Source organism: Scyliorhinus canicula, chromosome 11 (genome assembly GCF_902713615.1).
Source record: "Scyliorhinus canicula chromosome 11, sScyCan1.1, whole genome shotgun sequence".
Classification (NCBI taxonomy): domain Eukaryota; kingdom Metazoa; phylum Chordata; class Chondrichthyes; order Carcharhiniformes; family Scyliorhinidae; genus Scyliorhinus; species Scyliorhinus canicula.
Genome location: NC_052156.1, coordinates 39,138,345 through 39,155,276, shown reverse-complemented (window position 1 = coordinate 39,155,276; position 16,932 = coordinate 39,138,345). Strand labels below are relative to the sequence as shown.

The following is a 16,932-nucleotide window of genomic DNA, read 5'->3' as shown; positions in this document are numbered from 1 at the left end:
CAAGTAACTCTCAGTGCCGTTAGAATCATAGAATTTACAGTGCAGAGAGAGGCCATTAACCCATCGAGTCTGCACCGGCCCTTGGAAAGAGCACCCTACTTAAGCCCACACCCCCACCCTATCTCTTTAACCCAGTAACCCTACCCAAACTTTCTGGACACTAAGGGGCAATTTAGCATGGCCAATCCACCTAACGTGCACATCTTGGACTGTGGGAGGAAAGCGGAGCACCCGGAGGAAACCCCTGCAGACACAGGGAATGTGCAGACTCCACACAGACAGTGACCCAAGCCGGGAATTGAACCTGGGACCCTGACGCTATGAAGCAACTGAGCTAACCACTGTGCTATCGTGCCTCCCTAATTAGGAAAGCAACTCAGGAACGCTGAAATATTTCCAAGTCACGATGGTAATGTAAGGGCATTTGCAGATGGGTGGTGCTCCGTGCCTCTGCTGTGCTTGTCTATCTTGCTGGCAGAAGCTGTAGAATGTAAAGTCTTGTCAAAGGAACCTTGATAAGTTGCTGCAGGGCATTTTGTAGATGGTACAGGCTAATGGGGGAGAGAATAAGGTGAAATGTTTTTGTGGAAGATTGCATCAACCATATGAATCACAGTCGGTTCAACAAGATGAAAAAGAGTAATGAACCATGGTCGCAGCCTCAGTAAATGCAACTTTAGTGGTGTGGCAGCAGTAGAAACTTGGGAGCGTTTCAAACAGGGGATTGTCACAGATGTGGTCATGACATCATGTTCAGTGACTTTGGAAAGGAAAGGGAGGTTGGGTAAGCACTCATTGTTTGCCAGGACAGAGAGATCAAGGACATTTTTTTCAGTGAAGGGAGGTTTGAAAGAGGCTGAGCCTGAGCGGAATGAATTTAAAATGCTAGCTAGAATAGGAGTCGCAATTACAAATGATGGCGTAAAGACAAAAATAACTAGTGTGTCTCCATTCTCCTGCTCAAAGATTTTCCCTCAGTAGTGCAGTGTTTCTGATGAAAGATGGGCATTTATATTCTAAAATACCTCAGATGTTTGCGTACAGGGGAATGATATTTATTTAAAACAGAATTTAATTCCTACCGTGAGACATTGGATACTATTTAAGGTGTGCAAGAGGGAAGATTAGATAATACAAAATGCAACCTCACGTCCTTTATTAACATAGTCACAAGTATATATACAAACACATGCATGTACATGCAAAATTTATATAACAATTTTCACGTGTCACCTATCCCCAAACCACTTCAATCAGTATAAAATGATAAGATGTGTGGTCATGACCCTTTTTTGTAGTACTAACCAGGCTTACAAATTAGCATTTTGTATCACTATTTACAGCACGTGTTTATTTGTGTTTAGTAGCTATTAATTGAAATAAATACATTTGCATTATCTGTCATTTATATATTACTTTTAACCACTAGAGGTTAAGGGGTAGAGCATTAAAGTAAGAGAGTATTAATAAAAATTTAAGTTCTGTTACTTGAATTTGAATGATCTAAATTTATACTTTTTTTCATACCGTACATTGCTAGTTATACAAACCACCTGCAGCTGCCTGGCTGGATAAAATGGGCAGTGAAAAATGACTAATTTTGTGGCCTGCTTTATGCTTGAATACTCTAAGCACAGCTTCGGATTATATTGATAATAATTTAGTCTGCACACTATTTTCTAAATTGCTTCCTAAAATAATTTTAATATCAGAACAGAACTTTTCAATAGGTCCCACTATTTAGCTCAGTTTCCTCAAATCATATAGATATGTCTTAATAGATTGTGACATACAATAAGAAAAGAAGAAATTGCATTTGTGAAACACCTTTCACGACCTCAGGATGTTCCAAAAAAAAAAATCTCACAGCAAATGACTACTTTTGAAGAATGCCCTCTGTTGTAATAGAGTGAGGCGAACATTTTCCAAATAATCTGCAGCACCCCTTTTTCAAAGATATTTAAATCATTTGAAAATCAAAAAATATCTTTCAGATCACACAGCAGCTGTGCGGGACAAAGTGATGTATAGCTTTTCATTAGTTTAATTAATCTTCCAATAATTAAAATAGTCTAGAGTCTAAAAGGAGGCTCGTTATTCAATGTCACATGCAATCAAACAAATGTAATTTGGCCACTCTGCAGTCTTAACACAATCGATCATACCACGCTCCTCCAACATTTTGGTTTCAGGAACACTTATCCAAAACATCTCTAGCCATGAATTCTCTTCCTCTACCCATTCTCCCAGAGTCTTTGGAGTGTTTTGATTATGGTATCTTGATTCCTTCCCCTTCCATATGCTACGCCTGGGCAACAGCATCAAGAATATGGATGAGAAATATGGCTTGTGCTGAAAACAGGTGGCAAGCTGACAAAATGTTTCATGAACCTCCTTGCACCATTTCACTTGGATGAAGCTGCAGAGTTGCAGGCACTAATTGTTTGTGGTAACAGAATTGGTATACAGGGTTTGACAAATTCTATCTGACTTCAGATAGAGCAGAAATGGAGGGGATTCAGTCCCGAGCTGGACAGCAAGCAGAAGTATCTTTGTGGAGCCAGTGTCCCTTCTGTCTCCACAGAAGAGACTGGTAAAAATTGTTGTGGTGCTTTCTTGAGCAGCCTCCAGTGGGTCCTTTTAAAGATTGCTGATTAGGCTGCTCTAGAACTGGTGCAATCAAACATGTCTATTTGTGTACCTAAATTCTGCATCGGGGATCTACAACCAATGTTATGATCCTGATTCATGTCAGCAAAGCCACCTATTTCGGGAAGGTGCCCTCACCTTACAGGGTCTTGTTTACAGTTTGGTAGATCTGAAGAAGTCTTTGTAGTCAAACGTAAGTTACCTCTGTCATTGTTAATTCTTATACAGTATAGAACTATTTACAAGTATGCAGCAAAGAGTACAAGCTAGGAGCTGTATTCGTGCTTGCTGCCACACACTGCTCTGTCCAACACACAACCGACCCTGAGTATGGGCTGCATGCACTCTTACATCACTTTATGGGTGCTACTATGTTCAGTTCCACATTAACCCTACATGCCAGACCCTTATACGACACCAACTAAAAGGAACCTGATTCCAATATGGTGACCAATATTTTTATAGAATGGGGACTGGAAATCACAATCGAAAATACATCTACCGATGGTTCATTTTGCATTCAGAAAATGGCAAAGGCAGGTTGAAATTCTTCCTGATGTGTCAGAATTCATATGTGCGCAAACAACACCAGCTCCACCTTTCTTTCTCCTCAATTGTATCAGTGTTGTAATTGTTTAATTGACATCCAGTCTTGAATGAGTCAGAATTTGTACCAAATTAACATTGGGAACGATGGTACTTTGAAAACTATTAGCACAGACAGGAGACAATTAATTTAAACAGCACTACTTTTTCCTCTTACTACACTTGCTTAAACAGAAAGGTGTTTTGATTTGTTTTCCTCTTGATCAATGGTGGCATGTTTCGATTTTTGTGTAATCCAATTTTCTCATAATAGCCCCACAGCAAACTCAAGATAGAGTGAACTCAAAGGGTTAGTTTATTTGCATACGCTCAAAATGCAGAATCAGGTTTATAACATTGCCTCCTTTGCATTTGTGTAGTAAAAGAGGGGGATAGAGAAAAGAAGGATATACAGTACGGAGAGGAGAGAAAATAAATATTGGTTCATGTAGGTTCCAGGGCCCAGAATCAAAGTCCAATGAGATATTCCTTCGCAGATGTTGGTGGGCTGCAAAGCAATGTTGTAGAATTCGGTCTTCACAACTTCACATGACGAGATAGGCATGCAGAGATGAATCAGTCTTGTAGGCGACAGTGCAGAGTTTTCAGCAGAAACAGTGCAGATTATGCCAGATGTATATTCTGGGACAGAGCTCCTTGTCTGTGTGGCTACAGATCAGATGATTTTTAATAAAAGCAGACTAAAACTTTGCAGTTCAGCAAGGAAATATTACTGGTCCCACAAGCCAGAGGTCCATGTCACCTGACACCCACCGCTCTACACTGTCAAAGGACATGCACCCCTCACTTGGATCCCTAAGATCGTTAAGTGTGTCAACCGTTAAGATCTGAAAGGAAGGTTACAGATTCTTTTTTCTTCACAGACGAGCAGACTCCTATTGACCAGCCTGGGTTATGAAATGGAGATGGCCTTTGTATAACTTTCCTTGAATTTGGTCTGTGCAGTCCACAGGAGGTTATTAGGGGCTCTTCAGAGATAACAAGGTGTGCATTTCCCTGATACAGTCAAATCGTTTTTTTTGTTTGGGATCACAGATGGACATAGATTCAGCCATTTTAGACTTTTCCAATTTGTAATTATTAAAAATAGCAATGAGGGGACTTCCGGTGTGCACCATGGAGTGAGTGGTCACACACAAGGCAGCTCCTGCCCAAGGTTACAGAAAGAGCTCTTTTTTAATCAATACGGGATGGAATTTTGATGAAAAGGCGTAGGTGAATGTTGGAGGAGTACTTTCCCCCAGGAATGGTATGTTTCTTGGTTACCAGACCCGCAGAAACAGTGAAAGATTTGGCTGAAGCTGCAGCAAAGATAAAAGCCTCTTCCAGCATGCAGGCGGGGGAAGGGCTGGCTTAGAGGCCTCAAGCTGACTTGAGGGCCTTAATGAAAGCTGAATTCTAGCAGCAGAGGGAACAACTGTGAAAATATCTCACTAAGGCCATTGAAGAAGCGGGGACGGGACTTCGGGTTGCGGCGATGCGGAGCTAAGCCGCACGTTCGATAGCTCCCGCTATTTTTGGACTTTCGGGCTCTTTTAAGGGCCGGCAACGGCGCTGATTCGGCTTTTCCCTGGGTGGGAACGCAGCCACTGTGCTCAGCGGCCGGTGGATGGGCTGGACTAGAAGTGGAGCGGTCAAAAAGTTGACTTTGCAGCAGAAGAAGGTGCGAGGCAGAAAAAACAAGATGGCGGCAGGCGGGGAACCGGCAGCGTGGCAGCAGTGGGCGCAGGAGCAGCAGGAGCTGCTTCAGCGCTCCTTCAGGGAGCTAAAAGCTGAGATCCTAGAGTCGTTTAAGGCCTCGCTGGACAAGCTCATGGCGAATCAGATGGCTCAGGCCGCAGAGATTCGAAAGTTGCAGCAAAAGGCTTCAGAGAACGAGGACAAGCTCCTGGGCCTGGCAGTGAAGGTGGAGTCGCACGAGGCGCTGCACAAGAAATGGTTGGCAAGGATGGAGGAGATGGAGAACCGCTCCCGCCGGAAGAACCTGCGGATTTTGGGCCTCCCGGAGGGGCTGGAAGGTTCGGACTTGGGGACCTACGTGGCCCTGATGCTGAACTCGTTGATGGGTGCGGGGTCGTTCCAGGGACCCCTGGAGCTGGAGGGTGCCCATTGAGTGCTGCTGCGGAAGCCCAGGCTGAACAAGCCGCCCAGGGCGGTGCTGGACTGCTTTCACCGCTTGGCCGACCGTGAGGGCGTGTTGAGATGGGCGAAGAAGGAAAGGAGCAGCAGGTGGGAGAATGCAAACATTAGGATTTATCAGGACGAGCGCGGAAGTGGCGAAGAGAAGGGCTGGCTACAATCGAGCAAAAGGAGTGCTTCATAGGAAGGGGGTGAAGTTTGGCCTGTTACAACCGGATCGCCTCTGGGTCACTTACAAGGCCGGGCTCTATTTTGACTCTCCGGGGGAGGCCTGGGCTTTTGTCCAGGCAGAGAACTTGGACTCGAACTGAGGACTGGGAGGCTGGGGAAAGATGTACATTCTTTGGAGGCTTTGTCCTCCTTGGTATCCTTTTGCTTATATTGGCTGTGTTTGATGTTGCCTTTTCGTTGCTCTGAGTTTTCGTCTTTTGGGGCTGTTATTTATTTACCGTGGTGCTTTTGGGTTTTTTTCCACTGGTGGGGGGTTGGGGAGCAGTTTGAGGTCCCGCTGGGTCATGTGCACGTCTTTTTCCCGCGTGTTGGGTTGGGGGGCAGGGTCGGGATGGAAGCGCGGACTTTCTTCCCGCGCCGGAGGAGTTGGGGGCGGGGCCGGCACTGGGAGGGGGGATTGGTGGTTGTGTTGCATTGGGGGGGGGAGTTTGCTGGTATGGCTGGAGTAACCGGGGTCAGCAGGAGTAGGCTGACTTATGGAAGTGCAATGTTAGGGGTAACACAGCTAGGGGGGGGGCCCTAGCTTTGGGGGGGGGGGCTCCGGGGGGAGTAAGAAGTGGGTGGGTACCGGGTTGCAGCTGTAGGGGCTGTAAGGAAACGGCTGGTGAAGGGGGGAGTTGGGAAGGGGGGTCTGCCACCGTGGGGAATGGACTTGGGGGGTTCCCTGGGCACGTGGTGGGTTGAGGGCGAGCTATGGCTGATCGGCGCGGAGGGAGGGGGAGGAGGAGGACCCCCCAGATTCGGCTGGTCACCTGGAACGTGAGGGGGCTGAATGGTCCGGTGAAGCGGTCCCGGGTCTTGGCTCACTTGAGGCGGCTGGGAGCGGATGTGGCTATGCTCCAGGAGACGCACCTCAAGATTACGGATCAGGTGAGGCTAAGAAAAGGCTGGGTGGGACAGGTGTTTCACTCGGGGCTCGATGCGAAGAACCGAGGGGTGGCAATCTTGGTCGGTAAGAGCTTGTCGTTCGTTGCGTCCAATGTGGTGGCGGATAGTACAGGTAGATATGTGATGGTGAGTGGTAGACTTCAGGGGGAGCAGGTGGCCCTAGTCAATGTGTACGCCCCCAACTGGGACGATGCGGGCTTCATGCGGTGAATGCTGGGCCTGATCCCGGACCTGGAGACGGGGGGTTTGATCCTGGGTGGGGACTTTAATACGGTGCTGAAGCCGGCTCTGGATCGCTCGAAGTCTAGGACGGGCAAGAGGCCAGTGGCGACCTCAGTGCTGAGGGCGTTCATGGATCAGATGGGAGGGGTTGGAGGTTCTTGAAGCCAGGGAGTAGGGAGTTCTCCTTTTTCTCCCATGTTCACAAGGCTTACTCCCGGATTAACTTTTTTATTCTCAGTAGGGCGCTAATCCAGAGAGTGGTGGGGGCGGAGTATTCGGCGATAGCCATATCGGACCATGCTCCACATTTGGTTGATCTGAAGCTGGGGGAGGGGAAGGACCAGCGTCCGCTATGGAGGTTAGATGTGGGGCTTTTGGCAGAGGAGGAAGTGTGTGGGCGGGTCCGTAGGGGCATAGAGGGGTATCTGGAAGCCAACGACAACGGGGGGGTGCAAGTAGAGGTGGTTTGGGAAGCGCTAAAGGCAGTACTCAGAGGGGAGCTGATATCTATTCGGGCGCACAGGGAGAGGGGGGAGAGGGCCAAGAGGGAGAGGCTGGTGGAGGAAATGGTAAGGGTGGATAGGAGATATGCAGACACTCCGGAGGAGGGGCTTTTGAGGAAGCGGCGCAATCTCCAAGCGCAATTTGACATTTTAACCACCCGGAAGGCGGAGGCGCAGTGGAGGAGGCCGCAGGGGGCGGTATATGAGTACGGGGAGAAGGCAAGTCGGATGTTGGCTCACCAGCTCCGGAAACTGGAGGCAGCGAGAGAGATAGGTGGAGTCACGGATGCAGGAGGGAACTTGGTGCGGGGTGGAAAGGACATCAATGGGGTGTTCAGATCCTTTTACGAGGGGCTGCACCAAGTAGTGCCCCCCAGGGAAGCAGGTGGGATGGACCGCTTTCTGGATAGGCTGGAGTTCCCAAGAGTAGGGGATGAGCGGGTGGAGGGTTTGGGGGCCTCAATCGAGTTGGAGGAACTGATGGAGGCGATGGGAAGTATGCAGACAGGGAAAGCGCCAGGGCCTGACGGGTTCCCGGTGGAATTTTACAAGAAGTTTTCGGATCTGCTGGGCCCGCTGCTTGTGAGGACCCTGAATGAGGCAAGGGGGGGGGGGGGGGGGGGTCTGCCCCCGGACGATGTCCAGGGCAATTATTTCTTTGATCCTAAAGTGGGACAAAGACCCCCTTCAGTGTGGGTCTTACAGGCCGATTTCGCTCCTTAATGTGGATGTAAAGTTGTTGGCAAAGGTGCTGCCCAGAAGAGTGGAAGATGTAGTCCCGACGGTTATCCATGAGGACCAAACGGGATTTGTAAAGGGGAGGCAACTGAATGCCAACGTACGGCAGCTCCTTAATGTTATGATGGTGGCGGCAGCGACTGGGGAGGCAGAAATAGTAGCATCCATGGATGCGGAGAAAGCTTTTGATAGGGTGGAGTGGGGTTACCTGTGGGAAGTGTTGAGGAGGCTTGGGTTTGGTGAGGGGTTCATCAGCTGGATGAGGTTGCTGTACAGCTCCCCGGTGGCGAGTGTGGTGACGAACGGGAGGAGGTCGGAGGACTTTTGGCTTTCCTGGGGGACGAGGCAGGGGTACCCCTTGTCTCCCCTGCTCTTCGCGTTAGCGATTGAGCCCCTGGCCATGGCGCTGAGGGATTCGAAGAGTTGGAGGGGGATTGTGCCGGGGAGGGGGGGGGGGGACACCGGCTGTCGTTGTACGCAGAAGATCTACTGTTATACGTCGCGGATCCGGCTGAGGGGATGACAGAGGTGTTGAAGATACTTGAGGAGTTTGGGGACTTCTCGGGTTAGAAGCTCAATGTGGGGAAAAGTGAGCTGTTTGTCCTGCACCTGGGGGATCAGGAGAGGGACATAGGTGAGCTCCCATTGAAGAGGGCTGAGAGGAGCTTTAGATACCTTGGGGTCCAGATAGCTAGGAACTGGGGGGCCATGCACAGGCTTAACTTTTCGAGGCTGGTGGAGCAGATGGAGGAAGAGTTCAGGAGGTGGAACGCGCTGCCGCTCTCGTTGGCGGGCAGGGTCCAGTCGATTAAGATGACGGTGCTCCCGAGGTTTTTGTTTCTTTTCCACTGCCTCCCCATGTTGATCCCAAAGGCTTTTTTCAAAAGGGTGAATAAGTCTATTCTCGGGTTCGTGTGGGCGTGGAAGGCCCCGAGAGAAAGGAGGGTATTCTTGGAGCGAAGAAGGGAGGTAGGAGGTTTGGCGTTGCCCAACCTGTGTGGGTATTACTGGGCGGCGAATGTGGCAATGATTCGCAGGTGGGTGATGGAGGGGAGGGTGACGTATGGAAGAGATTGGAGGTGGCGTCCTGTGTGGGTACGTGTCTGGAGGCTTTGGTGACGGCCCCACTTCCACTCCCCCCGGCAAAGTACTCCACGAGTCCGGTAGTGGTGGCGTCCCTCAAAATCTGGGGGCAGTGGAGGCGGCATAGGGGGGAAGTGAAGGCTTCAGTCTGGGCCCCCGATATGGGGCAATCACCGTTTTGCACCGGGGAGAATAGATAGTGGATTTGGGAGTTGGCACAGGGCAGGCATCAGACAGATTGGGGACCTCTTCCTTGATGGGAAGTTCACGACTCTGGAGAATCTGGAGGGGAAGTGGAACCTCCCCCCGGGAACGCTTTCAGGTATATGCAGATCAGGGCATTTGTTAAGCAGCAGGTGGCGGAGTTTCCGCAGCTGCCGCCAAGGGGGGTGCAAGATAGGGTGCTCTCGGGGACGTGGGTCGGTGAGAGGAAGATCTCGGCTATTTATCAGTTGATGCAGGAGGGGGAGGAGGCCTCGGTGGTGGAGCTCAAAGCGAAGTGGGAGGAAGAGGTAGGGGAAGAGATTGAGGATGGAACGTAGTCGGACACCCTGGAGAGGGTGAACTTGTCCTCTTCTTGCGCACGGCTCAGCTTAATTCAGCTGAAGGTGCTGCATAGGGCTCACATGACGGGCAAGGATGAGCCGGTTCTTCGGAGGGGAAGACAGGTGCGGGAGGTGTTCGGGAGGCCCGGCGAACCGCACCCATATGTTTTGGGCACGTCCGGCCTTGGAGGGGTTTTGGAAGGGGGTGGCGGGGACTTTGTCTGAAGTGGTCGGGTCTAGGGTCAGGCCGGGCTGGGGGCTCGCGATCTTTGGGGTAGCTTCGGAGCCGGGAGTGCAGCAGGTGAGAGAGGCCGGCATTCTGGCCTTTGCGTCTCTAGTAGCCCGGCGCAGGATTCTGTTACAGTGGAGGGACACGCGGCCCCCGAGTTCGGAGGCCTGGATCGACGACATAGCTGGGTTCATCAAGCTGGAGAAGGTTAAGTTTGCCCTGAGGGGGTTGGTACAGGGGTTCTTTCAGCGGTGGCAGCCCTTTCTTGATTTCCTGGCGATGGGGTAGAGGGTGGTCAGTCTCAGCAACAACCTGGCTGGGGGGGGGGGGGGGGGGGGCGGGAGGGACAGGGGTGGGTGGGTTCGGGGCTGGTTAAGGGGGTTTGTTTTTTTGACGGTGGGCTTGTTATTTTCTTCTTTCTTGTATTGTTGCTTGTTATTATTTATTATTCTGTTTGCGGGGGGGGGGGGGGGGGGAGTTTCGGTGTAGAACCACACCTTGTTTACTTTAACTGTGGGGAGAAAATTTGTTGTTGAAAAACTTGAATAAAATTTTTTTTTTTTAAATAGCAATGAGCATATCTCTACACATTTTATCTAAAAATATACAGAGTGAGGTCTTAGTCCCTTACACTATTATTTTCACCCACAGCCACAAACTCCATACCTTGTCACTGATTCCAGCACCCTCACTAGCCACTACCTCAGATTGAACCCAACTGTTGTGTTCTGTTTGACCGTGAGCTAAGGCTTTCCAACTTACTCATCCACGGCCTACCATACCTTTGACCATTTGCTGCTGAAACTGTTATCCATGCTTTGACAATTCCAATGCATGTCAACCACCATGCTCTAAGCTTCAATTCAAACAAAATTTGGCGCATATTCCTATTGTGCAACTAGTTCCAGTCAATAATCGCTTCTGTCCTTGCTGACCTATGTTGACTTTTGATCCACAACACATCAATATTAAAGTTCTCATCCTCATGCTTAAATCACTTCAGGAAAAGTTCTGGATGGAGCTTAGATGTTTCGCAATGATCCGGTCATAGCTTCGGCCTTGTCCAGCTTTGTGGATGACATACTATCCTGCAGTTCATCATTAATCCTGAACTTTGCTCCCTTCAGATTTTACTCCTGATTGTGACTTTGGGCAGGATTTACCGATCACCCTGCCGTGTGTTTTTCAGTAGGGTAGGTGGTCCGCCAGCGGGATCTATTGGTCTCACTGCTGACAACGGGATTTCCATTAACAGCGCCCCTTGCTGCCGGGAAACCCATGCTCTGGTATGGGACCGGAATTTCCCGCCGATGAAAACTGCCAGTAAATCCTGTCCGTTGTCTTTTATCCTGGTACAGGTATATGGTGAGCACTGAGGCAATTATTTTTGCCTGATATCCTGTAATCCTGTAAAAATAAGGATCACTCTTTGTATGCATGCAGTTGCAGCAGGCGGTAAAGAAGGCAAATGATATTCTAGCCTTCACAGCAAGAGGATTCGAGTACAGGAGCAGGGATGTCTTGCTGCAATTATACAGAGCCTTGGTGAGGCCACACCTGGAATATTATGTCCAGTTTCGGTTTCCTTATATGAGGAAGGGGGTTGTTGCAGAAGGAGTGCAGAGAAGGTTTACCAGGCTGATTCCTGGATTGGCAGGACTGATGTATGAGGAGGGATTGAGTCAATTAGGATTCTATTTGCTGGAATTTAGAAGAAAGAGGGGGGAAATCTCATAGAAATCTATAAAATTTTAACAGGACTAGACAGGGTAGATGCAGGAAGAATCTTCCCGATGATGGGGGTGTCCAGAACCAGGGGTCACAGTCTAAGGATACAGGAGAAACCTTTTAGGACTGAGATGAAGAAAAAAATCTTCACCCAGAGGTAAGCCTATGGAATTCACAGGATGCAGTTGAGGCCAAAACATTGTATCCTTTCAAGAAGGAGTTAGATATAGCTCATGGGGCTAAACCAATAAAAGGATATGGGAGGAATGTGGGAACAGGTTACTGAATTGGATGATCAGCCATGATCATATTGAATGGCAGAGCCATTGTCTAGTCTCTTATTTTATGGACTGTAATCATTACATTTACAGGAAAGGAGTGCATTTTTGTGGTAATCTCCATTTAATTTACACAGAAAATGAGTAGCGCCATAGTGGGTTGTTGGTTGGTATAGCCTTAAGTCCTCACTATGAATGAGGGAATACCCCCATTAGAACTAGTGGTGTTGTGTTTTTTGCTTTGTACTTTTTTTATTTTAAGGTTAAAAAACCGAGTGACTATCCTATGATGTTGCAGACAGACTGTGCATCCTGGGGAGGACTGGTCTATTAAAATAAATGCGCATAATTGGATTAAAGCATTAATCCAAGCCTAAAGCGTTAATTTGTCTTGAAATTTTGTTTAGTCTCTTTTACATCTGATGTTTAAAGTAAACATTGTAGCTCAAATCCCGCCACTTTCAAAAATATTTAACATGTTTTGTTCTCCAACAAAATGAGTATAGTGCGTTTTGTTTAGTCTCATAAGAGTGACAGTGATTAAATTAACTGGGATAACTTTTATATGGCAATCAGCATAAAAACCATAATACTTCAATCTAAGGGTAATCTAAGGGCAGCACGGTAGCATTGTGGATAGCACAATCGCTTCACAGTTCCAGGGTCCCAGGTTCGATTCCGGCTTGGGTCACTGTCTGTGTGGAGTCTGCACATCCTCCTCGTGTGTGCGTGGGTTTCCTCCGGGTGCTGCAGCTTCCTCCCACAGTCCAAAGATGTGCAGGTTAGGTGGATTGGCCATGATAAATTGCCCTTAGTGTCCTGAGTTACCCTTAGTGTTGGGTGGGGTTACTGGGTTATGGGGATAGGGTGGAGGTGTTAACCTTGGGTAGGGTGTTCTTTCCAGGAGCCGGTGCAGGCTTGATGGGCCGAATGGCCTCCTTCTGCACTGTAAATTCTATGTCTATGTAGGAGGGGTCCCAAATGGCATGTATACCTTTTCCATACTCCCAACTAATTCTAAAATATGCTACACAACTCTGACAAACTTTCTGATATGTTTTTAAAAAATATATCAAAAAGTGCCATGATGTGTTTCCATTCTTGCCTTCGAAATATATGAAATTTGTAAATCAGTGTGAAAGTGCAAACTGAGTGCCTTTATAAGGAAGCAGTTGTGAACAATTACTAGCATGCTCTTGTACCCTACTTCAAATGTCCATTCTTTGTTGTAGCCTTACAGTAGCTGCTGGTGTAAATTGCATTTGAAGATAAATCTTGTTGACCTAAGGTGGTTCTGAATTCCAGTGAAAATGCTTTACAATTTGTTTATCATTTCTGATATCATTTATCACTATCTTATCAGGGAAATGGTGCTTTTTATAATTGAACATAATTAAGTTTACAAATTGTTCACTAATCGGTTTGCTAATTGTTGCTATCAAGCTTAAATTACACAGATTATGGAGAAACTCTAAATTTTTAAAATGTGCAACAAATGTAAACGGCATCATTTTGCAATATTTCAGTTTAGCCAAAATTTAAGCCCAGGTTCGTAATACTTGCACTTTCAAATTTTGGTGTATTAGCTGAGATGAGAAGCCAACTTTAGTCTGCTCTTCAATGTCAACCAATTGCAAAATAAATGCTTACACAAGAATGATGAGGAGTAAGATCACACATTTGAGAAGCCCGACTTGTTTGATGGATGTGATGAGGAACTGTAATTCTCCTTAGTTCTCTGTTGTAATCCAATCCTATTTAATGTTAGATGATCCAGTCACTGTTGGAGGCATTCAACCACCGCATCAAATTAAAACTGTACATCGATCACCTGACCACACTTTGCCTGGAGCGGAATCCACAAGTCTTGGCAGGATTGCCATCATTACCAGTCAACGAGGAAGAAGAGGATGAGGTTTCCCGGGAGCGTCAATTGCAAAGTTTGACACCTGAACAGGTGAGATATTCTAATTACATCCTTCACAGAATTGCCCTGTGTGTTATAGTATTGCTTGAGACCCTACAGCTGGGGAAAGCAAGATGTTAACAAAGTATTTCATCTGGCAGAAATGTTAACTTTTCTTAAAATCAAAGGACGACAAAGACTGATCACTGTGCTCTTCGCAAATGATTGTAAGGCATAATATCTTTAGTAGCTTAATAAGCTTAAATGTAATTAGCGTAAATTTGGTTGCTAAGAGTGAACGAGGGAGCAATGTGCACTTGTGCTGTTATGGAATATTTACTTGTGATTCACCTGAGCTATTATGGACACGGAGAATGAGAAGATATTGGAGAATTTGTTACATAGGTTTTTGACCTCTTCGCCCAAGCCTTGCTGAGTGGTATCTGTAAATCGCAAAGAATCCATTGAAGTGCTGCATCATTGAAAATAAAATAAGGTTTTTAGATTTTGCTGCCTCACCATCATAAAAGTTAAGCAATCTGAACATATGCACCAGTGGGTACACAAAGCAACTTTGAGCTATTAAATAGCTCATTATGTAGCTTTTAATCCAGTCACATGGGAAACTACAAACTGTAACAACAGCTCATGAAATGTGAAACTATGGGAACAGCTGAGTAAATGCAAACACATTCTGATTTTAGACAGCTGATAATATGAAAGATAACTGTGAGAGAACCCCTCTGTTGTGGTTACGTTGAAAAGTGGCTGGGTTGAAAAAAATGTACAACATTCTTTACGTTCTAGAAAGAGGCACGGTTTTTTTTTCAAAGTGGAGATTTAAAGTAAACTTCCACACCCTCGCCTGTGTCTGAGCCTCATGTACTATTTACACCAGCAGGTCAGCTTCAGTAAGATATTTTCAGCTCATGGGAGGCCGACAATGTGAACGACACACCTTTGCAACAATCCCATTCACTATAGAAAGCAAGGTTTCCGCGGTTGCTTTATTGGCAACAAAGGCAGAACTTGTGCTTGCAGATGGGGAGCAGCAATTTTTTTTCTCACTACTGACTGGCCATGCTCCTTACCCTGCCCATGCAGTACAGTCAAGTAGTTGAAGTGATCATTGGTCTGTACAGACCTTCCCAGCCATTGCAAAAAGATGCAACTTTTAGCAATCAAAATATTTAACAACTACCCGTGTACATTTAGAAAGCACAAGCGGCTGCTATAAAACCATAATTTGTACAAAGTCGGGACCTGGATCATTGTATTATACTCTTGCTTCCTGATGCAGCAATAGTCTCATTTTTTTCAAGTAATACACATCGAGAACTCAAACACCAAAATTAAGAAATGCAGACATTATTCTGTGGTTCTGATATTTCTTGGAATGCAACCGAGGGGTTCTCACTCAGATAGATGGACTGCGATTTTCAATTGCCCTTCAGGGCCAGAACAGGAGCAGGCGTGTTTTAAAATTAGCAAGCCCAGATGTCCCAACACCTTCAGGAACATCCTAGAATTTTCAAAGTGCGGTGGGTGGAACAGAGCGGGGAATCCGCTTGCCTCCAATTAAGGGTCTGTTAAGCTTCTTGAGGAGTTTGTTAACAGGCCGGGGAGGCCGAGAAAACTATTTTCAATTCGTAAATTGCCTAACCCATGCAGCCTGGTGCCGAGCTGTCGAATTCAAAGCAGGCAGAAGTTAAAGTTTTTTTGGTGCTGAAATGTTTGAGAACCTGAGGAATCTTGCACCAGATTGTGCACAATTGTCCGCTTTTTGCCAGCTTATGGTCTTTGAGCTGTTGGCCCTCAAAATTTGTCTTCCTCTTAGCTAGGCGGCAGCAGGACCCCTCATGGCTGCCGTCTGCCTTTGACACTCGTGTTCTGCAGGCAGCTCCCACGTCCTGGAAGTGTTCAGCGCCACTAATTGGGCAGTGAGCTCTCTGCTGGCCCAGTAAGGACATATATTTTTGAAGATAGCATGGAGGGGTTGGGACTCAGAAATCATCCGGACTTCGTATTTTCGACGTAGAATTGAAAATCAAAGCCTATGGTCTGATATAACAGACCGAGGGTCTGAGTTAATAATTCTTGAAGTATTTATTTGAAAATACTGACTTATTGATCTGGTGTTGAATCTGGCGACAAAGAAGTAATTGCGTTGCTTTAATCTCTGACCTTCACAGGATATGAATCTTTGCTGATCTTGTATAATAAAATCTATGCTTTTGCCTGTCACTGAGATTGAAACACTGGGCAGGATTTAACTAAATGCGAACAAAGTACCATAAATTGCGCGTTTCGCCACGTGTTTCCCAGCGCTCGCAGTGCCGAGAAACACGCTATAAAATGGCACCCAGGTCAGATGGGGGTCCTCAGCGGGAAACGTGTGGCAAAGGCCGCATATAGCCCCGTTTTGTGCACTGAGGGGATTGGATTGGATTTGTTTATTGTCACGTATACCGAGGTGCAGTGAAAAGTATTTATCTGCAAGCAGCTCAAACAGATCATTTAGTACATGGAAAAAAAGCAGCGTAATAGGGAAACACAATGTCCACAGTGTAAATACATAGACACAGACATTGAGTGAAGCATACAGGATTAGTCAGAACAGTCCATAAGAGGATTGTTTAGGAGTCTGGTAACAGCAGGGAATAAGCTGTTTTTGAATCTATTCGTGTGAGTTCTCAGACTTCTGTATCTCCTGTCTGATGGGAGAAGTTGGAAGAGTGATTGAGCTGGGTGGGAGGGGTTTTTGATTATGCTGCCCACTTTCCCAAGGCAGCGGGAAATGTAGATAAGAGTCAATGGGTGGGAGGGCTTGTGTGATGGACTGGGCGGTGTTCATGACTCTTTGAAGTTTCTTGCGGTCTTGGGCCGAGCATTTGCTATACCAGGTAGTGATGCAGCCAGATAGGATGCTTTCTATGGTGCGCCTGTAAAAGTTGGTAAGAGGGTCTGCTCCGCTCACTGGAACTCTTCAGTGTAGCAAGAGATCGTGGTGTCCTGATATCTGGAGCATCCGAAGCGACCCGTGCACTCCCCCAACACCCACGCAGAGCAACCCTGGCCTGATCACCACCTTGCAAAAAATGCCAGCATGGCAGTACTAACTTGGCACCCTGGCAGTGCCAGCTGGTCATTCCACCTGGGTGCATTGGCAGTGTCAGGCTGTCACTGA

The 16,932-nt window shown here is 47.1% G+C and overlaps 1 protein-coding gene across 13 annotated transcripts in view; it reads left to right on the top strand.

Annotated features, from left to right (window-relative positions):
- Window positions 1–16,932, top strand: part of LOC119974015 (ERC protein 2) — a 1,008,595-nt gene that overhangs the window by 873,132 nt on the left and 118,531 nt on the right. For 12 of the 13 annotated variants that reach the window (XM_038812801.1, XM_038812804.1, XM_038812800.1 and 9 more), the window contains one exon: window positions 13,608–13,796. In XM_038812801.1, coding sequence (XP_038668729.1) covers window positions 13,608–13,796 — 189 coding nt within the window. Of the gene's footprint in view, window positions 1–13,607; window positions 13,797–16,932 lie in introns of those variants that run through there. The other variant, XM_038812803.1, reaches the window with a different exon arrangement.